Here is a 25699-nt window from a genome sequence, read left to right as displayed (position 1 = left end):
TCTGGCTATGGTGACGATAGCCGTACTTCCCTGGCCAATATAGATTCTGGCAAAACTTCTAATGCCTCGTCTGTCATTCCATTGGACGGAGAAACACAGCAGCTCCCCGCTGAAGAGGACGCCAATATTAGCTTGGAGACAACGGAGGCAAGTTTTTTCAAAGCATATATAAACTCTGCACTAAAGATGCAGGAATCTAAATATATACACTAGAGTTTGAAAAAATCTATGAGAAGCACAGCACATAATAATTTTCCGATGTGGTAACTGGTTTCTTACCCTGCTTTCATAAAATTTGATTATCTTAGCTTGCCTGACCATAACTCTTTTCTATGTCTAAACAATTGAATGCCTTGACATTGCATTCGATCTCCTGCAAACAGTTGGAAATACCTGGCACTGCTGAGCGAGCTGTCCTATTGACTGATACAAGCTTTCTCTCCCACACTTTGCCTTCTGGGCCAACAATTTTGGACAACAATGCCCTTTACACAACCTCAACAACCATGGGATCTGCTTCTAGTAATGGCTCTGTGGAGGGAGCAGTTGCAATTTGTGATAACAGTACGGAAGAGGGCAAAGTGGCCGGAACCCCAACAGATCGGATACCTAATGCAAGAAATGAATTGATGGAGGAATTTGCAAAAACTGAAGATGAACCAGAGCTTGATTCTTTGTCCAACTCTGTGACGGCTAACACTGTCCAAACCAAAGAAGTTCCAAAATTATCCCGAAACCAGCTATCTCGAAGCCCCAGGGTGAGTTTGCGGGACACAGGTAATGCATCTGAGACACAATTGATCAAACAGAATCTAAAAGATGAGGAGGAAAAACTTATTGCTGATAAGTATCAGCAGAGGCAAGGAATCAATTCAGGAGAGGAAGTAACTGCAGAAGTGAAAGTCCAGCGCTTGGAAATGAGAGTCGAGAAGTTGGAAGGGGAGCTGAGAGATGTTGCCGCTGTCGAGGCTGCTTTGTATTCGGTAGTAGCAGAACATGGAAGTTCATCTTTGAAAGTTCATTCTCCGGCGCGCAGGCTTTCACGACTGTATATCCATGCTTGCAAACATGGGAGTGAGGAGAGGAGAGTGAGCTGTGCTAAAAACACAGTAGCCGGACTCATTCTAATAGTCAGAGCATGTGGAAATGATGTTCCAAGGTACTTGTCTCTGTGGACATGGCAGCGGCCATTCTTGGTAGCAATTCTAAAATCAGTTCTGCATATGTTTAGTTTTTTCAATGAAAAGAGGGGGATCATCTATCATTCATTTCCCCTTACTAGTTGGATGCAGGTTAACATTCTGGTGGTCTAATACAACTGTATTAAGAGAAACAATATCTATGGCTTTTGATGCTCCATCGTTGTATCTGAATATGGGAGCTGTCAAAGAACATTCACAACCAGAAACACTACAGTTTGTGGGTACTCAGCTTCATAGGCACTGGGAAGAAAGCCATGTGACCTCTTGCAAAGTAATGCCTGAGGACTGGACAAAGCCCATGACTTTAACTTCAGCATTGGAGAGGGTGGAGGCATGGATTTATGCAAAAGTGGTTGAATCTGTATGGTGGCAGGTTCGTGAAGCTCTAGCCATGGTATCAAGCTTTTGTTTGTAGGTTGTTTCCATTAAATTTCATACAACTTTTTAACTGTCAAGATGCACCGAATTTTAGTCAGATTCTGTGGTTATATTGCTTTTTTGACCGTGGGTAGTTACCTTGGAGGATTCCTGAATTCTTGTGTTCTTGTACTAAGATGGGTGCGATGTGCTCAGAGGTGGCAGATAGAGGAAAGCAGGTGGCGGCACAACAGAGGGCAGGGCAGAGGTGGGGGCTGGGGATGCGGAGGGCAGGCAGAGGAGGGTAGAGGGGCGTGAGGAGGAGAAGGGGGGATGGTGCAGAAATGTGCGGGGGGGGGGGGGGGGGGTGTGACCGGGGGAGCTCCAGCTCTTTTTGCAAAGTTCCTTTATGAGAATGTGCTCTCGTGTAATGTACATGCCTCTTCGCTGCAAGTGGACTTGGAGGAAATTCAGCACTTTCAAGAAGAATGGCAGCTGCTCCAGCTATCCTTTGATGGGATGTTTCCTCTTTTGACAGCGGACATCAAAGTCTGAATGAAGAACTTTATCAGCATATATCATTTCATAGTGCCGAATACTGTAATTGTGGCTTACTTTCTTTGCTGGTCCAACCTGTTTCCCCACAAACAACCAGTTAGACCAAGACACATAACAACCCAACACATCCCTACACCATCTTGACATTTGAGTCCACATACTTGTCAATGCTGGGAAACTCCAAAGCCCATGCCAGCTGTCCTCTAACTGAGATTTACATCTGGGACAGGTACCTGACGCAAACTCTCTCTTCAAAACCTTCACCCCCACAAGAGCACCCATTATTAATTAACACCTTCCACAGAAATGTCATTATGTGAAGAGAGAGGCCTCTAGCATATAGACATGCATCTATGGGACCAGCAACTAGTAGAGCAATGAACCCTCCATATTTTGTTCAGCTCAGAGAAGTCCATCTCTTGGACCATTGACTACGTACACAAACAAGCAGCAGAAGGGCTAGCCAGAAAAGAACCTCCTGGCCACTTCCAGTCTGACACCCATGTCTCCTTTTGTAACATGTATTCACCTGCAAGTTTTGAAGTTTCCTTAAAACTACTTTCAACATTGGTTTATCAAATTTTGATACATCAAATATTAAAGCCATCTGATGAGACTCTCTCCACCCTAAGAGAGGACCATCCCTGAAATCCTGTAAGTGAACAATCCCTTTGTTATTGAATCTCTTAGAAACATTCGCATCAAGCAACGCCAGTGGAGGATGCCTCCACCATATTGAGTAGCCCATTAGAGAGTTCCCAGAAGTCCTCCCAGAACCTTGCCAACAATCTAGCAGGTTCTTTCTACTCGGAGCTTGTCTACCCGTGTCAGGCACTTTCATCTACCCTTATGAACCACTTCCATCTTACCAATTAACTCTCCCTTTTGTAATGTCCATGAGAGGAGTTGCGATTTTGCTAAAGACTATTGATGATCTCCCATCTCTGACTAGTTTCTGAAGACTAGGCCTCTGCAGATAAGTTGGGAGTCAGATTAGTCTCTATCCTATAGGACGAAGTCTTGCTCCCTTGCAGCCTCTTCATAGAAACGGGTGGAGCAGGCCTCTGTCACCCCAGGCTAATGCCCCGTTGCCATCTACCACATGCATCTAAATCCGGTGTCCCATCCTCACTGTATAATGAAAAAAGGTGGTGGTTGGGCTCTTTGTGCTGAAAGGTTCTTGCCATTCTCACTCTCTGGGGTCCCACTATATACCCGTCAAAGGTCGGCTTTCCCAAAGACAAACCCGCTGAGAGCTATCACGGGCCACCTTGGCCGGGGGGTGGTTTTGTGTGTGTGTGTATGTGTGTGTGTGTGTGTGGGGGGGGGGGTCGTCAATGTGCCAATGATGATCATGGTTACGCCACCCTGGCCCGAGCCCACAGAAAATTCTGCATCAGCCTTTGCACCTGCCCGAGGCATGCCCTACAGGACGCCACAACAAGAAGTAATGTACCACACGGTAGCCTAGAGCACTTGGTTGGCCACAACCACGTGGCTGGTGAGGGATAGCCTGGCAGTGCTCAGAAGAAGAGGGGCAAGCTGTTGCTCAGCTGAAATATCAATCCCAACCTGACAATCCAAATACCCAACGGTGCCATGGGGGATCCATTGAAAAGACTTAACTGCTCGCCAAGCCAGGGTGGGTGAGGAGCCAACCCAAAAACCACACGACTTTGGTTAGTTGATCTGAGTACCTGAAGCTAAGCAAAAGTCCTCAATGGCTAGCACAAGTCTCTGTAGGTTCCCTTCCTCTCCTAAGAGGTAAGCGGCTGTGTCATCTCCAAACTTGGAGTCTACAGGCTCCTCCTGAGATGTGACGGGGAGGCGAAGACCCTGTAGTCCAGTCCCTTGGGTGGATAAAAAGTTGACTTGGCTATGTGAGCACCCGATTATGGGTCTAATAAGTGTCTAGCTAGCTTGTACGTCATTACATCCTACAAGAGCGTTACAATATTGTGTGAGATGGGCATGACACTAGCTTGAGGGACGTGCACGATTGACTCACCACCCCTTGGCGGTACGCTAGCTTCTCATCCTTGGAAAAGGGCTGACAATGAAAATGCCTGGTGTCCAACATTAGGGCTTTGCACTTGTCCTAAACAATATGTCCATGGCATCCAAGTGTGGGATGCATGTGACATACCTTGAGGGTTTTTGTATGTCCATGGCATCAAACTGTCCAAGTGTGGAATGCATGTGACATACCTTGAGGGTATTTTGTATGAAATGACTTTGTCTTAGTATGGTACCAATCCAGATCGTCAGGAGGTGCTGTGGTCTTGCTCTTGAGTATCTGGTGCAACTATGAAATTGCTTGTAAACTCCACCTCTAGGAATACCAATCGTGCACTCGGTGCAACTAACGTAGCTGCTAGACTCATTCCGTCACTAAATCCAACGATTGTCTTGTCTACTGGTATCAAATCTAAGCGAGCTTGCGGGAAATCTGCTTGGAAATGACGTCTTTGGTGCTTCCATAATCAAACAAGACTATGACTAGGTGGCCTTCTAAATTACCACAACACTTCGATAACTGGTCTCCTTTCCTCACCGGAGTCCCCTCTTGTTAGGCGTCACACAAAACCCCAACAGATGATGGTACTGATAAGTGGGTCTGGGTCCAGCGGAAGACGTTAGTGGTGGCACCAAAAACAGCGACCTGGGCCTTTTCAGCTGGGTCCAAACTGTTGTTGTTAGTACCATGACCATATGGGTTCACACACATCTTGAACTCTAGGACCGTAGGACCTAGACTCGACCTTTGAATTGACTGCCCGAGATTTTCGTGGGCCTAGTGGGTGTCTGGCTAGCATGTACGTCAGTACATCCTACAAGAGGGTTACAATCTTGTGCGGGACGGGAATGACACAGGCTTGTGCAGGACAGGCATGAAACTGACTTGTGCAGGACATGCATGATTGACTGACCACCCCCCTTGGCTCAGAGGTTGGGCCTTCTGGAGACTCTGCTAGGTCAGAGGGCCTTGCGGGAACTTGGAGGCCTGGTGAGGGATCACGACGAGGTAACAGTCTCTAGAAAGGGGGGGCTGGGTGTCAGTTCCCACGAAGTGACTTGGGGGGGAGTGGATTGGGGGCACCATCGTTGGGGAGCTGTTGTGATAAGTGCTCACAACAGTTCTTTGACATAACTATATCCTTGGGGCCCACCAGGCTAGCGAGCCTGGTGGCGCTGCTCTGCCCTAGAAATCCTTACGGCGGTTCCGCTGCTTATCTCTGTTGTCAACATCATTTTGTTCATGTTCGTAAATTCTCTTGCATGAAAATATGTGCACATTTGCCTGTTAAGCATCAATTTTTTTACAAGGTCATTCCTTTTTTTTCATCAATTGGCTCCATTCTTGGTTTTTCCTTATTTCACAACATTTATAGATAAGCGTAGCATATGGTTTGTTGCACCCTAACACTAAACCCACTTCCTCTTAACAGGTATTGACTCCACACATGCAACGCCCTATAGATGCCAACTTGCATGAAAGTCCCCAAGCTGACGCATGTGACAGAGACATGAGCATTTACAAAAGGAGAGATAGTAAGAAGTCAATTGTATTAGAACTTGGAGGTGGGAAACAAGGGAGCACATCAATAGAGATTTGGAAGAAGGCATTTTCAGAAACCTACGAAAGGCTTTGTCCTGTTCGAGCAGTTAACATTGATTGTGGATGCCTACCTATGCTCACTAGAATGGTAAATGAGAACTAAAAAAAAATCACTTTCTTGCTTTCTTGCTCACTTTTGGGTTTCTCTTGTATGTTGATGGGTTAAGAAAAACATTGTCATTCCAGGCTCTGTAATTTTGATCTCTAACTGCTGTTGTGCTGGCTGAGTACACACCTTCAAAGTTTGAACACCTTCTACTGCACAAACAAGCTTATCATCTGTGTGGTAATAATAGACCCTCCAATGTCCTAGTGAGGGTGCAACCTTACTTTTAGCATGGCTAGGGCGTCATAAAAGGAGGACCATTACAAGAGGAGGGTGGTGAGCTGTCCCAAATAGCATACCAAAAGTTGTGCCCTTTTTCTATATTGCAGCTTCATCCCTTGGCTAGATATGGATGGATCAAACCCTTTTCCTTCATGTATGTGCAAGAATAGTATGGATGGTGTGTATGTGCAAACCCCTGGCTACATATAGATGGCTCTAAAAATAGTGTGGATAATCTATGTGCAAGAGGGAGCACATGCTCAAACAGTGACCTTGACAATCATGTTGACCATCAAAGTACAATTTTGTCTTTGTTAATGCATGAACTGCATCTCTCATTATTAAGCGTGAAAGTTAATGTTCCATCGATATTGATATCAAATGTTGACACCAATTTGCATATTACTGTGAAACAGGTCATGGAGGAATGTGTAGTCAAGTTGGACATAGCTATGTTCAATGCTATACTTCGTGGAAATGCTGAGCAAGCACCTATTGATCCTATTTCTGATCCAATAAGTGATTATCGGGTTCTCCCTATCCCAACTGGTAGCTTGAGTTTTAGCATAGGGGCACAGCTGAAGAATGTGGTACAACTTTTGAGGGCCTTATCTAGTTCATTTGCATGACATGGGACTTGGAATCTCAATATATGGATTAATGCATGCAGTGTGCATCGTTGTTTCAGATTGCCACGCTATCTGAATGGTTTGCAAACCTACTGAAGAAAGACACGCATACCTTAAGGGGTCACGTCCTGGAGGATAATGACAAAAGGTCAACTTTGTTTCCCCTGTTGAAAGCATTGGGAGACTTGCTTATGCTTCCTAAACAACCTCTCATAGACAGGTCTTTAAGGAAGGAGGTAGGCTCTTTTGTCCTCGAACTAATTTCAATACTGTGGGATATCGCCATCTTTGATCCTGACTAGCTTGTCTATTACAGTTATCAACACTTGAATTTTATGCGTAGAGAGGATTAGGGTGTGTAGAAATGGATTAACATCTACATTTTGACATAATAAGAATACAAGGATGTCTATTAAGCAAATGAAAAAACTATAGCATAATGACATGATAAGCGATTTAACAAAAATCTCATGTATGATTCCATTAGATAGAGGCCTTTAATAGGCTTGATACATCTCCATTAGCCACTAATTGTGACTCATAAACTTGATTAAGCCATCCCCTCATCCTGCCTAGATTTGTGAAGTGAGCACCCACTTGGGGCCTCTTCTCACCTAATTATAGGCACCTTCTTTTGGGCACCCTTTGGGCTGGACATTCCGCATTCTTCTTCACATTTGCACCTCTTTTGGGCCTTTGAACCTTAGTCATATGACTAGTACAATTTCTACTTTATTTGAGGGTCACACAACACTCCCCCTTGTTCCTAACATTCATCCAACATCACTTGCTAATTTTCAACACTCCCCCTCCAATGATAAACTCCTTCCACCATAAATAAATTGGGTCTATAAGTGGACTATCACATGTGCCTCTTTGATTACCATGTTGGCTTAAGGCTTGAAGTTTTATACAAGGGTAGGCATACAATACAATGAGTGGGTTTAAACACAAGGGGAGAGAGGTGTTCCTCTTCCATCATTTTAGAAGAGAGATTTCGATGATTGACCTCCATCTTGGGAAGCCCCTTCAAATGGTTCTTCTCTTTCTTTGATCATTATGTTTGCTTGAGTGTTGGCTCGAGTCTTGTTTTTGTGCCAACAATTTTTCTCCACGTGGCCTAGTTTGCCACAAAAATTGCACTTCACCTTGGCTCTTGGTCCTTCGGTGAAGAATGCTTTCTCCTCATGTAATGAAGGTCCACTCGCTTTGACTTTGAGTCTTTTCTCTTCTTCAATCAAGGTTTCTTCAATACCGGTGAAAGTAGGGTCAGGTAGGTAGCCAAGTCAAGCTTTTGAGAAGGATTGCTATGGCATCCTCCTCCTCCACTAGAGCTCCAATGCATGCAAGTTGTTGCATGAAAATTCATTTTCTTTAAGTGAGCTTGAAGCGTGACACTTTCTTTAATGGCCAATCCAAAAAACTGACTTTTCAAACTGATTTTTTAATTCTTTTGTGTGGCACCAAACAATTTTTCTAGTTCATCCCATGCTCTTTCTTCCGATGCAATATGATGGATGAAATTATCTCCTAGTCCTAATGCAATGATGGCTAGGGATGTCTCATCTCTTCCAAGCCAAAAACCTTTCTCCTTTCCTTCCAAATTGGGACACTTCTCTCTTCCACTCACAATTTCCTAAAATCCATCCTTCATGAGTACAAATTTAAGTTTACTTGCCATGTATGGTAACCATCACGATTAAAATTTTCAACAATGAGCGGAGTTGACATGATTTCTCTATAGAGGATGGGAAGGCCTTACCAATGGAATGACCCAATGCCAATGTCTAGTCCCATAAATGCAATGGTATGATTTACTCTTTCCAAGTTCAAAAAACTGTCAAACCAGGGAATACCCTGTTTTGGGAGAACAAGTTAGAGCACCAAATCAAACGGGAAAAGGATTTTGATGATGCACAAGGCTTTAGCAACACCCCAGTGGTAGAGTTGAACCCTTAATGGATTAAAAAACCCCCAGTGATTAGCACTAATCACACTGTTAAGAGAGGTAATTTTTTATTAACAAACCAGAGAATGTTTTGAAGGTTAAAGCTCAAATACTTGTTGTTTGTGCTCAACAAATCAACATGTACAGCCTCCACATGATATATGATGAAGCCATATATGATGAAAAAGAGCAACTTTACCCTTCTTCCGCTGGAATTTTCACTGCCGCCTGTTGCAAGGTGAATTTTAAAGCTTCAAATTGATCACTGCTCCCCTTATTTGAAGTCTTGAAGCCTTTGAAGATGTTGTAGATGCACCAAGTGAAGCCTCTTTGCTGTAGATGTGCCCAAGCACCTTGTTTTCAATGAGAAGGCATGGGAAAAGAGGGAAAAAAACATGATTAATGGTTAATTAGGATGCTAATGATTTAGATAATTAGAGTTGTCCTAGGATGCAAAGATGATAAAGAAGAGATGGTTGGCTCTACTACCAACTTGAATTTTATACCTAGAGAGGATTAGGGTCTATAGAAATGGATTAATATCAACATTTTGACATAATATGAATGCAAGAATGTGATTAGGGAAAATGACAAAACTATGACATAATGATATATATATCTACATCTAGGGAAGGTTGTCAAAACATAATATGCTTCCTAGCCTTCCAAATAGTCCAGAGTGCTCGGTAACTCATCCAGATCATGAAAGTGTCAAATCCAGCCATGAAAGATGGCAAAATGCCAAAAATCCAGAAGAGTTTTCCACCTTTGAAGGATGGAAAGCATCCTTGGAGATTGAGTTGATGTTTGCAAGAAGATCCTGGACTCCGTGTAATGCCAAAGAAAATGCGAAACGGACTTTGCATGTCGTCCACATCTACAACATCTATCACCGGAGATATGTCGTTTTGCCAGAAAGTGGAAATTGGAAGTATTCCCACAAGGCATCTCCATAAGAATAGATGTTGTTTGAGAGGCAGCTTACAACCCCAGATTAGTCGAAGCCTTTGTTTCCACCATTTAGTATTCCTATACAATCCCCATAAAGTATCGGCATAAGGCTGGATTCACGGGGAAGGAAGCAACAATTTGTACACATTACTTGCCGAAAGCGCATCCAATTGAAGAGAATTGGTATGACCAACGAGTTGTCAATCATGAAGTCTGTCCTGATCATCCAAGGGTGGGATGGGTTCAAAAGACCGCAACAATGTGGTAATAGTTTAACACACTCGCCTGTGATGCAGATCCAAGTTATGTTTCAGACAGGCTTGTGGAAAAATCAACACAAACTCCTTATCTGTTACCACATCCGCCACAGTGTTAACTCCAATGGAGGCCAAAAAGCAGGCCTTTCATGGTTCTTGTACTGCAAGTGGTTGAGTAAACACCAAAGACCAATGAATGCTTTCCAATTGAAAAGAATTCCTAGCCAGTGCATGTCTACCATGCCAATGAATAGAGACAAAGCTAATTTCCAATCATGAAGAAGGGAAGATGCGTAAGGGCATCTCGGACTTTTTCCTTCAAATTTACTAAGCACTGCTTCCCAGTACGAAATGTGCCAATTGCCATAAGCTCTAGTCTTGATGGAATCACACATGTGTGCAAGTATTATGGCCCATGGCTGTCGAAGTTGAAAAAAGTGAAAATCATGGTGGTCTTTCTTGCCAAGAGATGATAATGCGGATCAAGTATATTTAGTTCACCATGCGTTTTAGGTGTGTAGACCAAAGATCGTCTCATAAGACAAAATGCTCTCGTATGATGCTTGGTTTTCCACAACAATTCCAAGGCATCACACATAAAAGTATCAGTATCAGTTGTACGCCGAATCAACAACGGCAAGTAAAATTCCACATAGGCCATAATGATCGATTGAACAATTTTGAGATGCATAGGTAAAGGCCATGTAGAAAGCTTCTACTATGCTAGCTTGGCCTTCAATTTTTCAATACCCAATGAATGGCATTGTGGGTAGACATATACCATGCCAACGGATGTTCCAAATGTTTATCTAGGTGGTCTGGTAAAATAATTTGTTGTGCCATAACAGTGCATGCCAGTCACAAGAAGTCAACCGAAGTAGTGTAGACTTAGAAAAGTAGATATAAAGTTTAGTTACTTTACCAAATAATTCCAAAGTTCTCATGATGCACTTGAGATCATTTGGATTGTTTTTGGGCATGAACAAAGAATCATTTGCATAGGCCTGGGCTACAAAATGTGAACCATAGGATAATTGTAGACCATGTAATTATCCTTGTGCAGTCAAGACATCCATATAACGCGCGGAAGCTCGGGGTAGTCTTCTTTCAGCCCTAAACACTCTTGAAAAACCATCTGATGCAAAAACGCACCATCTGATGCAAAAACGCAGGTAGAGAGAGAGTAGAGAGAGAGAGTGAGAAGTGCTGGAATTTTTGTACATCTATTGTACAAAAAGGGTACATGTCTTTGCAGCCATGGGCTGCCTTCATAAAAAGGTTCTTATCCCTAGAATCTGTCCCCTATGGGACCTCCTATGATCCAATCCCCTAGTGGGAGAGAATGATTCATTCTATGAGCACTTGGTGCCTTTTATAGGCTTCTTGGACAAGGTAGGAGCTGGCCGACTGCTGGTCGGCCAGTATTAATGCATTAAATGCTTTATTAATTCAGCCGGCTGGGTTATCTTGCCTTGTCTTCATGCGCCTTCAGCCACCTTGCTTCCTGGTACAGCCGACAGCTCCTGTACTCAGCCGACTGCCCCCTGGTGCTTCTCCAAGTCCAACCTGGCCACTTCTGCACCTTGTGCTCCAAATCTGACTCTATCTGGTTCATACTATTTATCTGTTTGCCCCCTCTGGATCTAGCCCTAGAAATGTCCATGGCATCTGTGATGCACATGACATCCCCCTCTGCTAAACTTGATGACGGGAATCCAACCTGCTCTTGGATGACTGTCATCATCCCAATCTTGTCCCGAAGTCCCTCTGTCATCATCCATCCATGGCAAACCTTTTTTCTCTGAAAATCCGTTCTGTTCTCCAAACCACTCTGTCTCTGATGAAGATCTATGCATCTGGTCTTCCTCTAGTCCACAATCCATTCCTGCCCTGACTCTGAACACCGTCTTGGTCTTCATTCCTGGAACTGAGTCTGGCACTCTCACATCACCCTTGGAGGATCAACCTCCCTTGGGACCGTTCCCTTAGAACCTATCTGGCTCACGGAACTGCCATCCCCATCTGGCACTGTGGAACACCACCAACTAACCTCCTGGGAGTTCTTCCCGATCTGTGTTCCCGCCTTGGGCTTCGAATCCGTGTACTTTCCTGTACCTTGGACCTGTACACCATCATCTGGGACTGAATCAGTGTTTAGCTTGGCTGAGCCTGATGCTCTGATACCAATGTTACACGCGGAAGCTCGGGGTAGTCTTCTTTCAGCCCTAAACACTCTTGAAAAACCATCTGATGCAAAAACGCACCATCTGATGCAAAAACGCAGGTAGAGAGAGAGTAGAGAGAGAGAGTGAGAAGTGCTGGAATTTCAGTATATCTATTGTACAAAAAGGGTACATGTCTTTGCAGCCATGGGTTGCCTTCATAAAAAGGTTCTTATCCCTAGAATCTGTCCCCTATGGGACCTCCTATGATCCAATCCCCTAGTGGGAGAGAATGATTCATTCTATGAGCACTTGGTGCCTTTTATAGGCTTCTTGGACAAGGTAGGAGCTGGCCGACTGCTGGTCGGCCAGTATTAATGCATTAAATGCTTTATTAATTCAGCCGGCTGGGTTATCTTGCCTTGTCTTCATGCGCCTTCAGCCACCTTGCTTCCTGGTACAGCCGACAGCTCCTGTACTCAGCCGACTGCCCCCTGGTGCTTCTCCAAGTCCAACCTGGCCACTTCTGCACCTTGTGCTCCAAATCTGACTCTATCTGGTTCATACTATTTATCTGTTTGCCCCCTCTGGATCTAGCCCTAGAAATGTCCATGGCATCTGTGATGCACATGACATTGTTTTTGGGCATGAACAAAGAATCATTTGCATAGGCCTGGGCTACAAAATGTGAACCATAGGATAATTGTAGACCATGTAATTATCCTTGTGCAGTCAAGACATCCATATACATCGTGTGGCAATCTCCTGCAGTAATGCACTAAGAGGACATCCTTGATGCACAGTTTTTTGCAATGTCCACTTCGATGAGAGATCATGACCCAAAACACTTTCGGCAGGACTAACTTGATATAACCAAAAATAGCTTGTTGCATTTTATGACTAAAGCCCATTGCAGCCATGACCTCAGCTATGTAGTCCCATTGAACTGTATCGAAAGCTACATCCACTTGCATAACAAGGATGTTCTGATAAGTATATTTGGCATATTCCATCGTCATATATACATTAGCAATACTATTCATAATTTGTCTTCTAGGGACAAAAGCATATTGTTGTGGATGCAAACCATGAAAAAATAGTCCGCCAAAATGATTTGCAAGCATTTTAGTTGTCAATTTGTAGATAATTGGCATCAACGTGATTATTCACCAATCATTAAAGGATTCTCCTAATGCTTTTTTAGGTACCAAAGTCACAAGTCATTCTTTCCAGGAAGTAGGCATGCATACATCTTGTCTCCCATGCAACATTAATCATGGCCAAGGTCTAAAGTTTAAGCTCATCCTAGATGGCAACAAAGAATTCAACCATCAGACCATTCCAACCAGGTGACTTCCAACGGTCCATGCCATATAACGCACGTGTCAGCTCTTCCTCAGTAAAAGGTAGATCATATTTCAAAGCAGATTCATTGTCAACAATGGGATGCACACAATTTGAGAAAATTTTGCAAGCATCATGAACATCGGCATCCACAACAGATGAACTCTGAAATATGTGTTGATAATGATTGACACATTCAGTTGCAAGCTCCATTTTTGTGGATATCCATGTGCCATCAAATTTCTTAACACGCACAATTTTGTGTCTCTACTTATCAACATGCAGGCTTTTGAAAAATTGTTTCAATGAGCAACCTTTATCTTGGATTTGCTTACGTCTCAATCACATTTGCCATTTTTGTTTGTTGATTCACAGAGACACACGCTTTGGCTTCGCACAACACATTTTGTTGATCTTATGTAAGTGTTTGAAGATGGCTAAGTGTCATGAGCCACTAGATTTGTCGCTTAGCCATTTCAACTCTTTGCCTGGCATGTCAGCAACATAGCACCTGCCATAGTCAGCAATGACTATCTGCATTCGTTGGACAAAACGAAACCAAGCAGTGTCAACATTATTTGATAGTTGAGTAGAAAGCAGAGAAATGGCATCATGTACTAAAGCTTTGAAAGCATCATGCGAGAGAGAACTATTATTTATGTGCAATAGTCTGTGATGTTGGAGAGGAGGTTCCCACAAGGGCATATGAAAATATAATGCCAATCATAGTGTATGTATAAAGAGCGTTGAGGCATAATCAACCCAAAGCTTGTCAAAGTCACGTAGTAGTAACACGCACACCACCCTAGGGCACTGAGCAATGTCGGTGGCTTGGCTCCCAAAGACCTGGCCGAAGGAGATATCTATGACAATGTGCCACCACACCCTATATATGACTCTTCGACTTCCCATGCTCTTGCATATGGGATAATCCACCACAACTTCTAGTCATAGCGATAACCCGAGAGTGGCTACGAGAATTGCTACCTCCAACAAAGCTTAAATGAGAAAGGGTCATATTGTCGAGGGTCATATTGTCGAGTGTGTAACATATATCATCCGTCCAATCTAGCCTAGTATTGCAATGCTTCGAGATGTACGAAAGATCTCGGAGATCCACCCAATCTTGGTGACATCCTCTATTAAGAGATCCACGCTATGAGTTGCATATGGAGTCCACACAATCTGGGGAACTTGTCCTCTAAGATCTTGCACATAGACACAATTTGACCCATTGTCAATAATCACCTACGCTATGTTTTGAGGGCTAATCTCTAACACTGCTTGGTGCAAATGTTGCCATATAAAGGCTCCTATCACCAACAAAAGCATCAATGGCATGCACAAACATTGTGCCCTTACAAGAGGACACTAAAATGGTTACACATTTATTTTCCTCTTGTGTGTCCAGCCATCACATAAGATTGTGCAACCATATTTTGGCTAGGTTACCTTCAAAGGCTCCATCTCAAGCAAACGAGCTCCTAGTGTTTCGCAATGGGAGCCATGTCTTTGAAAGAGCCACCACACTTATGAGAGAGACTCAGCTGCAACCATTGTCATGGTGGGAGAAATATGGGATTGGTACTCCTATACTGATAAGTATTCACTAGCTACACTTTATTACTTACAAGTTACTCTTCATTTTAATGTCCTCTTCATGCCTTGCATTATGAGCCCTCTCACAGGATTGCAGCTCTGATCCTTGTGAGAAGAGCTGGAGCTTATGGGCCCTCTTCCGTATGAAGAAGAGCAACATGTCAACCACTACACAATTAGAACGGGTGGTTTATTTCCATTGCAACCTTCATCTAATTGAGCAGGGAGAGGTAATCCTATTGAGCCATTGCGGGTGAATGCTGACAAGATCAACATAGAGAAAGTGAAGAACAGAAGAGCATGACATCTATGGCATGCTGTATGAGGAGTTAATGGTACCAGCTCCTCTGACACGAGCAGCAGATGGAGCTTCTACAAGTGTTGCAACTATGGAGACCAATGCTTGGGCATCTAGCTCTTCCAATACAGAGTCAATGACATCAGAGGAGGGAGATGACACTGAGGAAGAGGACGTTTAGGAATCAGAATCCTGAATCCTTCTAGTTTAGACAGATTAGGAATCATGATTCAGAGCTTTTGTATTTGTTTTTTCGCTATTTCGAGGACAACTTATTTCTAATGACATTTGTGTTTCACTCTATTGGACTCGCTACTATTTTAAGAGCACTTATGCAGCATGTTGCCAGTTTTTGTCTATATATGTTGCATGTGTTTGAACTTTGAACTTTGCCTTTCTTTCTATCTATGCGCTTGTTTCTGTTTAAAAGCAGGCAATGCATGATTTGTATGATAGAATGTACTGAACCATAGTTGTCAAGTTTATTTATACAGGTAACACATTTGGCATTTTTTTTGACATGTCCTCCCCCTTCTATGAAACGTTTTTGAAACCTCTGGGACTTTATAAACGTTTGAAATGTGTTTGGGAAACATGTTTCATGAAATTCCTGGCTACTATGGGCATATCATATACACCTTTTTTTCTTTACTTTGTCTGCTACAACACAGACTCTCTTGAATTCAGTCAGACTGTTTTTATGTGTATTTGACATTAAGAAACGACACCCTCCCCACCTCTCTCTCACGCGCATGCGCACGCGCGCACACACACACACACGCACGCACGTGGGGGAGAGAGAGAGAGAGAGAGAGAGAGATCATTCTGTTTTTAAACAGGTGTGCCCGACCTTAAGCTTACCTTTCATAGGAAAGATTCTTCTGAATTTTCAGCCAGATGAATTCTCTCCAGAGCCTGTTACACCTGAATTAATAAAATCCATAGATTCAGAAGTAAGTGCTACTTCAGGTCTGATGCTTTCAGGATGCAAAATTTTACTACGAGAAAAGAGCATGTTTCCAAAATCAAGGGGATATAAGATATTATTAACCTCACTAGTGAATAGATAATGGAAAATAATGCTTAATAGGTTGTACTGACAATGCATACAATCTCTCTCTCTCTCTCTCTCTCTCTCTCTCTCTCTCTCTCTCTCTCTCATACATGCAGGTACGCACGTAGATACTTACATAGGTGTACATGTATGCATGTGTGTGTACACACACCCACCACCCACTCACACCCACACACATTCCTAGTTTGATATTGTTTTGTCTTGCTATATTATAGATATCTGCTGCCAGTCAAATGCAGGCAGAGACTGATGTTGCTTCACTGCAAGTTGCAACGGCACCTACAACTGTGTATTCCCCACCTCAGTCTAGTCTGGTTAGACAATGGATTGGAGATCCGACCAGTCACATTCGGCTTGGAAGGAGTAACTCCTCTTTGTTAAGGAAAGGCCACACAAGTGATGACGAGATCAATGAACTGGAGTCTCCGATCACATGGCTTTTAGAAAATACGACAGGATTGATCTCAGGTGGCTGCAGGGCATTGACTGATGATTATAGGAACAATGGCTGCATTCATGGGGAACTATTCGATGCTTCAAAATCTGGCACTAACTGTCGCTTTCACCTCCTTCGAGAAGTGTGGGACACCAGTTAAGGTGTAGACACTTCTTAAAAGTCTGCATGTGAAGGATTGGAATAAAAACTAGAAAGAATGTATGATAGCTCCTGAGTGCAAAGAAGACGGTTGCCTACTTACAGTCTTTTCGTTTCATTACCGTTACAGTTCCAGGATGAAGGACATACAAATCCTGAATTTGATTTGAATTTATGGTATTCCAGGTGAGGTTTATTTATGATTTTTCACAACACGTGTAGCCGGGAGAGCAAGAATATGAATCCTCAAAGACTTGTACCTCTGCCCGCCCGTTCCTGGTGAGGCTGCTGCTGACTATTTCACCCTTGAGCCTGTGTTTACTGCTCCTCGCCTTGCCGACCGGGCTTCCTCACCGCAACATTACAGTGGCCGTTGTTTGCTTCTTACCATCGACAGCCCGGCCTTTCCTCTTGAGGATGCTGCTGCCTATTTTTATCGATCCTCGCCTTGCCATTCGGCAGGCTTCCTCCGCGCGTCTTTGCCGTGTATTGCTAAGTGGTGTCCTACTGGTTTCCGTGTCTTGCTGCTTACCGGTGGGGGAGCCGGAGCTTATTGCTTGGTACCGAGTACGCTCTACCCAGCCTTTAAGAACTTTACTTCTTTTCTTGTTTTCAGCCAATCATATGATGCCACATGGCTAAATGTAGTGCCATGCTTTTTTTAAAGTTCTCCTTACGCTATAGCCAGTAAAGATTAGAGCTGAGTAATTATGTGCTATCTTTTAAGCATCACTTTCAAACCAAAATTTGTTAGACCTAAATTTCTCCCGGGTTTGTCAATGTGAGATTGCCAGAATCACGTCTTGATAGCATTATATATATAAGAATAAGATATATATGTGTGTGTGTATACTTTCGTCGATCAGTATGTTACAGTTTTGAGCTGCAGTAGATTGATCAACAGAACTATGAAGTGTTTTTCCACTTTTTTAGATGTACTTCAATGAGAGCCTTTAACTTTGAGGGTTCTCTAATATATGATTTCACCAAAAAAAAAAGTGTGAGTGTATGTGTGTACATACATACTATATATGTATATGTATATATGCATATATATATATATACATATACATATATGGTACATATACATATACATACATACATGTGTACAAACGTACATACTTATCTCTCTCTCTCTCTCTCTCTCTCTCTCTCTTAACTCTCTCTCTCTCTCTCTCTCTCTTAACTCTCTCTCTCTCTCTCTCTCTCTATATATATATATAGAGAGAGAGAGAGAGAGATAAAAACGTACATACTTATCTCTCTCTCTCTCTCTCTCTATACATATACATATACATACATACATGTGTACAAACGTACATACTTATCTCTCTCTCTCTCTCTCTCTCTCTCTCTATATATATATATATATATATATATATATATATAGAGAGAGAGAGAGAGAGAGAGAGAGAGATAAGTGCTCTATCTCTCTCTCTCTCTCTCTCTCTCTCTCTCTCTCTATATATATATATATATATATATATATATAGAGAGAGAGAGAGAGAGAGAGAGATAGAGCACTTATCTCTCTCTCTCTCTCTATATATATATATATATAGAGAGAGAGAGACAGAGAGAGAGCTCTCTCTCTATATATAGAGAGAGAGAGAGAGAAAGTTCTCTCTCTCTCTATCTCTATATATATATATATAGAGAGAGAGAGAGAGCACTTATCTCTCTCTCTCTCTCTCTCTCTATATATATATATATATAGAGAGAGAGAGAAAGAGAGAGAGAGCACTTATCTCTCTCTCTCTCTCTCTCTCTCTCTTATATATATATAGAGAGAGAGAGAGAGAGCACTTATCTCTCTCTCTCTCTCTCTCTCTCTCTATATATATATATATATATATATATATAGAGAGAGAGAGAGAGAGAGAGAGATAAGTGCTCTCTCTCTCTCTCTCTCTCTCTATATATATATATATATATATATAGAGAGAGAGAGAGAGAGAGAGAGAGAGAGAAGAGAGAGAGAGATGCGTACATACTTAGAGAGAGAGAGAGATAAGAGAGAGAGAGAGATGCGTACATACTTAGAGAGAGAGATAAGTACGTACGTACACACACACACACACATATATATATATATATCGTCTGAGTTGCAGCCAGTTGATATTATGCTTATTTTTTCTATCTTTAGCGATGCATTATTTGTTGTACTAATTCTTTCTATTTGCTACTTCCCTTAGTGCTAGGCTTCATTATGGTTGAGTTTGCCCTGCATCTCTAGAGGTTTGACAGAAATTCAGTATGAAGGGCTTTGTGTGAATATATGCTCTTATGTGTGTGTGTGTGTGTGGAGTACGTGTATGAGAGCATATCTTGATACATAGCTCTACACCCACTATTGGGCACTGATGACGTTTTGTCGTAGTATTTAGTCCATACTATGCATAATGGAGTTGATAGTTATACAGTCTTGTGGGTTGACTACCGTGAGTATATAACACGCACGTTCCTAAAAGGTGAATTTGGACATGTTCTTGGATTCATCTAGGTATATATATACATACATACATACATACATGTAATATAGTCTACACATACATTCATACATATATACGCATATGTACATTTATGTATTCATACATATATACACGCACATACACAGACATGCACACGTGTGTATACGTGCACATATATTTATGATTAGTAACACCCTTTCATTTGCCAACTTTTGCCAAGCATCCCAAAGCTTCATTTCACCTTATCTAGGATATGTCCCTTCCAATCTTGATCCTGTACTTTGAGAAAATTGGGATGATGATAAGATGAAAGAAGACAAGATAAAAATAGATACTATAGTGGGAACATAATCTCTTCCTATAGTGGGAAGTAACACTTCCACTTCTTTGTATGCAGCCAGGTGTCAATTGTTGAAAGCAGGGTGGTGGTACTTGTAATTCTATGTGATAATCGTTTTCGGTGTTTTCATCTCCGAGTCGACTGTGCAAACGACCACCAACAGCGTTGACCAAACAACACTGGATCAGGACGTGGTCCGATTGTATAAAGTACACAGAACTAGAACGACCACTTGTGTTGTTGTCCAGCCTTGAGCGCCATCCAACAAACGGCAGCCAGCATCACCACACAAGCAATCAGTCAACAGTAGAGCCGGCACCTCACCGGCATAAGTTGGCATTTTGTGGCCTATACACTGCTCTACTCTCCACAACGTCAACCTGCTCTACGGTTTCCTTTCCCGTGAGCATCACCACTTTGTGATCAACTAGACACGGGCAGCAAAGAAAGCCAGCACAACAAAGGCAGCAAGCGAAGCACCGCGCGCATCTCAACTATGTGAGGTGCATCTTTCAACTGTGTAAGGCGCATTAAAACATCCCAGTTCATTCACAGTTACGGCAACCACCATGCCTTATTTGTGGACCACCATGCCTTATTTGTGTGGTAAAGTGCTAAAACTTGCCGATAGACGTTGGAGGGGTTATTATTTTTGGGCACAACAAACATTTGCAAAGTTCCCTCACTATAAAGGACCCTTCGCCATTGTGTATGACATGCCAAGTTCTTGTGAGTCAAGCAATATCAAGTAACAAAAGATTTTAAAAAAAATCAAAACCAAAATATCAAGCAAATCTCTTTACTACTTCTTAGCAAAAAGTTTGGGATTTTTAGAATTTCTATGTAGAAGTATGTATTTGTATGGGGAGGTAGCTTGGTGAAGCTGAGTGAGACATAATGCAAGTGGGACGAAAAGGAAACCCACAGAGCAAGGAACCCAGAGGCAGTTCATAAATGGGAAGATAGTGATGCCAGAGCTTTGTCTTTCATCGTCAATGGTCTTAGTGATAATCAGATACATCAAGTTAGCACTGCTTCTAGTGCACATGAAGCTTGCTAAGATTGAAATCTATTTTTGGTCAAACCAATGCTGCAGCACGTCTGTTTCGAAAAAAAGCATTTTTATAGGTTAGAGAAATTTGAAACGACAACAATTGCAACTCATATGAATGATCTTAGGTGTCTAATCAATCAGTTCTCTAGAGAAGGTGTTTTTATTTCAGAAGAAGAAGTTGTTTTTGTACTTTTATGCAGCATGTCTCCAACATTTGAATAATGTGTTTTTTGTCATTTTCAATCAACCCAATCTCACACTTGTCTTAGGATCGTCATCTCTAAGTTTAGAAGAAATGAGAATGGAGGCAAGCTCATTATCTCATACTGCACCATATCTCTTGGGAGATCAAGCTTTAATTGTAGATCAAGATAAAATGACGGCTCAAAGAATCTGCTATTATTACAGAAAAAAAGGGCATGTGATCAAAGATTGCAGGAAGAAGAAGAAAGATGAAGAGAAAGAGAACTCCACCGACAAAGATAAAGACAAAGACAATGCTAAAGGCAAAGCCAAATATGAGGAGGAAGCTAACATGGTCGACACATTAGATTGAGATTTTTAGTCCCTTTGTGGTAAATTTTATTTCTGATACTATGTGACTGTGTGACTTCTCGATCTACACACCCTAGGTGGTATGTATGTAGATCAAGAGAGGGTGTTGAGAATAACTTGATCTACATCCATCACTTAGTGTGTGACATTGGATTTAATACATTTATGCTAAGGGTATAGGCAGCCATGGTTTAGCTTGTAACCCATGGTTATTGACTAGCATTAAAGGCACCTCCTCTAGGTGGCAAGAGAGGGGATATTGGGCAAGTGGTGAGAGCTAGATGCCTTTCTCCTTTGAGCCTATAAAAGCAAACTTTCTCTAGTGTATGAGAGCTCTAGCATTCTTGTAAGTACTTTGTGCTTATCCAAGCTTTGTGTTACTTTCTGAAACCCTTATCACCATTTGGCTCTTTTTAGAGTACTCTAACCATACTATGTGTTAAGTAGCTCTAATGATATGTGTGAATTCTTTTATCATTGTTACATAATGAGTGTTCATTAGCAAAATAATTGGTTGAAGTATTGCTTTGTGTTAAGCTATCACATCATCTATTGGTGACTAGCTTCATAACTTAGTGATTTCAACAATTGGTATCAGAGCTTCTTTCCATGGGAGTATGGTCATTCATGTGTTGACATGATAAATCTTGAGTGTGTGAGCATATGTATGATTTGTTCACAAGCATTCCTCATTATTAAGTGTGTGCATTAGTTGCTAAGTGAGTTGTTCTCATGCTTCTTAGTGGAACTTTGGAGCACAATAGAGATTTACAATTCTATTACAAAACAGTTCATAAAACCCGTTGTGAGATTTAACGTGCTTTTGCTCTATAAGGGCTTTAGAGATCAACCACACAATTGTTTTACTTCTTGGTTTTTTCACATTGCTTTGCTTTTCTGTTTCCCACTCATACTGAGTTTAGTTGTCAACATATGATTCTTCCTATAGGCCCTAGTTTGGCTTCTCCCCCAATACTCTTTTTCCAAAGTATGTATGGGTACTATTTTCTTACCCCTCTTTAATGTTATGAAGAGGTGACTTGTGCTCCACCAATTAGAGGTGAGTGACACGTAGTCAAAGGACACGTGATATAAATTAGACAATAAGAGAATTCAAAACATAAATGTAGGAGAAATGAAAATTCACTCAAAAAACATGTTTACATCTCCTAAGAGCTCGTTCATACATTTAGGCCTTTCTCTTTGAAGGTACCACCAAGAATGGCTATAAGAACTTTCTTCCCTAAGCTCTCATTGATTCTATAGTAGCTACTTGATGCAACAAAAACCAAAGATGCCTTAATTGTATTTTTATTTTTATTTTTTGCAATCATAGCAAGAGTTGAAAAGAATCGGGATTTGGACATAACCTCCAAAGAAAGGAGTAAACATTTGCTCTCCAAAGAAAGGAGTAAACATTTGCTCTGGAAGTGTACAATGACCACTGGGTGGTTGCAAGATGAGGGTACTCACTTTCGTTCACTCTCTCTAAAATTGGGACATCCATGCATCTCGGGCGGAGTACCTCGATCGTGATAGTGCCGCGAATCAAAAGACGACACGTGTCTCCCGAGCCTAAATCGACATATCTCGATCGAGATGCCAACTAATGCCACGCTAGCAGGTCCGGGTTTCCAGGCGTCATCCATGTCACCAATACATGTCACCGCCACCACAATATCTCGATCGAGATATCTATGCCACTCGGATCCACATCAGGGCCACGCTGTATCCCCGTAGGCATATTTGACTAGCACATCTCCATCGTCCACGTATCTCGAACGAGAAATTTACATCCAATCGCGACCATTCATTGTTCGAGGTAATCGGATACAATCTCCACCGTCCCCATATCTCGATCGAGATACTGAGTTCAAATCTCAGCCGTCCAAATATCTCGATCGAGATACAGAGATTCAAAATGCACCGTCCGAATATCTCGATCGAGATACGTAGATGCAATATCCACCGTCCAATTATCTCGATCGAGATACGGAAACGCAATCTATACCGTCCATTCACGTACGCTGGAAGATGCGATCTCGGCCGTTTAAATATCTCGATCGAGGTATATAATGAATCTTGACCGTCGAGATACCTTGTCGTGGTAATGCCTTTAAATCATGGCCGTCCATTTACCTCGAACGAGATAGTAATATCAAATCTCAGCCGTCGATCCTTCCCCAACCCTAGAATTAGGTGTGTATCTTGGCCGTATGTTGCACTAACCCTAATATCCAGAGCGTTAATCTTGCAAACCCTAAATTGCATGATGTTACCGAACCTCGATCGAGGTTATAAAACCGAAAAACTTTTTTTTTGCCTCATTTTCACAAGTCGTTTTCACTCTCTTGCTCTCTTGCTCTCTTGATTTGGATTAGTATTAGTGAGCCCATTAGCTTTGTTCTTAGCTTCATTAGTGCTACTTAGCACTAAGCATAAGACCCTTCACATTAGACCCTTCACATTGGACCCTTCACATTTGGCTTAGGTTTTAGCATGGAGGGCCACGAGGAGGGCCGCTCATCTATTGCGGACCTCATCGCGGAGATAGACCGCGAGTTAGCGGCTATCCGTAGGAGTGCTAGAGACACTCCGTCTACATTACATATCGTGGCAGACTTGGAGGCGATGCTTGCGTCCCTTCGTAGCCTTCACGATATTGTTTATGTAGATGAGTGGATAGCCCACCATCGCGCTGCTCCTGTGTCACATGGCCTGACATATCGTCAGGTCTGTGATCTTGCTCCTATTAGGGACGGGGCTTTCCTAGATCTTTTCCTCGATAGTCGTGGGATGAGGCCCGGGGCGGGCAAGCCCCTCACTATTTCACGGTGTTCGCATCCTTGTACGGCGGCACATATCTATAGTCGATATGTTGCCGCATATGGGAGGATGCCGAATAACCGCCAGATTCCCATATACTTCGCAAAGCAGTTATATGCGGAGTTTGTCTTAGGGGAGGAGGTCGATTACACCAGCCATCGTCCGGGTGGTGGTGCTGGCCGCGCGGCCGTCTCCAGGACCAGGGTAGGCGGCCTCCACCAGCCCTTCGTGTAGCACCTACCACAGATCCTTCATTTGTGCCATTGTCGACAGTAGAGGCTCTTGGCACGCAGGTCGGCATTGACGTACGGAGTACCACGGAGAGCATCCAGCACGTGGTGCGCCTATTCTCACGATCTATACCGACAGATGTGGAGGTATTTACATATATATTACGTCTTAAGTTTTTTTGGTCATTTATCTTCATGTTTATATGTACTTTTCTATATTTTTACATGAGCAGCATGGTTGATTGTGTCACGCAAGTTCCCACACCTACCACTCAGAGGCTCACTCAGGAGTTGGTAGAGGCGAGAGCGGAGATTGACCGCCTCCGAGCTGCATTACAGATGGCAGAGGCAGCTACTGCAGAGGCACAGCATCTGAGAGAGTCCGACATCCAGCAGGTAGGTTTCTCTTGCACGTAAAAGAGTTATAATTAAGGTCCTAAGTTACAAATTTCTTTAAGTAATACCTAATGAGAAACTAATCAAATATTTTAATGCTTTACTTTTTTGTGTAGGCTCGGACCGAGGTAGAGAGCTCCAGAGCTGAGGCACAGCATCATCAGATTATGGAGCAGATTGCCCAGCACAGGGCAGAGCAGCTGATGCTGCATGTTCGAGAGTATCGTAGATCATCGGACATGACAGTGCCTTACCTACCGTTATATCCACGGCCTGTCACAGAGGTTTTTCGACGACCTCTCCCGCAGGATGCACCACCCTTCCTACGTGATGCGTGCTGCTGTTTATGTATCGAGGACATTGATAGTACAGGAGGATATGCCCTAGGATGTGGACATATTTTCCACTTGTCTTGCATCACCCAGGAGCTCGTCCGGTTCTCAGCATGCCCATCCTGCCGTGCACGCGTCGACCTAGCGATGTACAGGGTATTGGTGGGCATCGATGATCTTCACCCAGGCCTTGTACGAGTAGATGCCAGGACTAGCAGGCCTGTCGACTTTACATCAGCTATGGACTTGGGACTCGACGCCTTCGACGATAGAGCCCAGGAGCCTGAGGTGCCTCCTGAGATAGAGTGGAGCTCACATAAGTTCGACGCTTACCAGAGAGTCCTACATGAGAGCCAGGTGACAGCATATGAGCGCGTGGGTGGTGCTGGCCCTAGTGGCACAGCGGGTGATGGTGCTAGCAGCAGTGCTGCTTCTCATGAGCAGCGTGTCCTTACAGCAGCAGAGGAGCTTACACGGGCAGAGTAGGAGACACGCACCATTGCAGATTATAGATTTTGGGTTTACAGACAGAGGCATCTTGCATTAGCACGACGTAGAGAGAGAGAGAGGGCC

General features: G+C 42.8%; 1 protein-coding gene across 1 annotated transcript; it reads left to right on the top strand.

Annotated features, from left to right (window-relative positions):
- Positions 1 to 251: 251 nt before the first annotated feature.
- LOC147640229 (uncharacterized) lies at positions 252 to 17758 on the top strand. Its single transcript, XM_086778253.1, has 7 exons — positions 252 to 1159; positions 1293 to 1575; positions 5567 to 5824; positions 6481 to 6654; positions 6753 to 6929; positions 16092 to 16205; positions 16543 to 17758. The coding sequence occupies exons 1-7, from the start codon at positions 333 to 335 to the stop codon at positions 16921 to 16923; spliced, it is 2214 nt and encodes a 737-aa protein (XP_086634379.1). The 5' UTR covers positions 252 to 332; the 3' UTR covers positions 16924 to 17758.
- The last annotated feature ends 7941 nt before the right edge of the window (positions 17759 to 25699 follow it).

The sequence above is a fragment of the Cibotium barometz genome, chromosome 3, assembly GCF_041138505.1.
Source record: "Cibotium barometz isolate CiBa-2024 chromosome 3, ASM4113850v1, whole genome shotgun sequence".
NCBI lineage: Eukaryota > Viridiplantae > Streptophyta > Polypodiopsida > Cyatheales > Cibotiaceae > Cibotium > Cibotium barometz.
Note: the sequence above shows the minus strand (reverse complement) of the source record. Positions and strands in the feature narration are given on the sequence as shown.

Coding starts and splice junctions, on each gene's coding strand:
- LOC147640229 (XM_086778253.1), top strand. CDS start 333: ATGTCTAAACAATTGAATGCCTTGACATTGCATTCGATCTCCTGCAAA. Junction 5,825..6,480: donor TACCTATGCTCACTAGAATG/GTAAATGAGAAC, acceptor ACTGTGAAACAG/GTCATGGAGGAATGTGTAGT. Junction 6,930..16,091: donor ACAGGTCTTTAAGGAAGGAG/GTAGGCTCTTTT, acceptor GTTTTTAAACAG/GTGTGCCCGACCTTAAGCTT.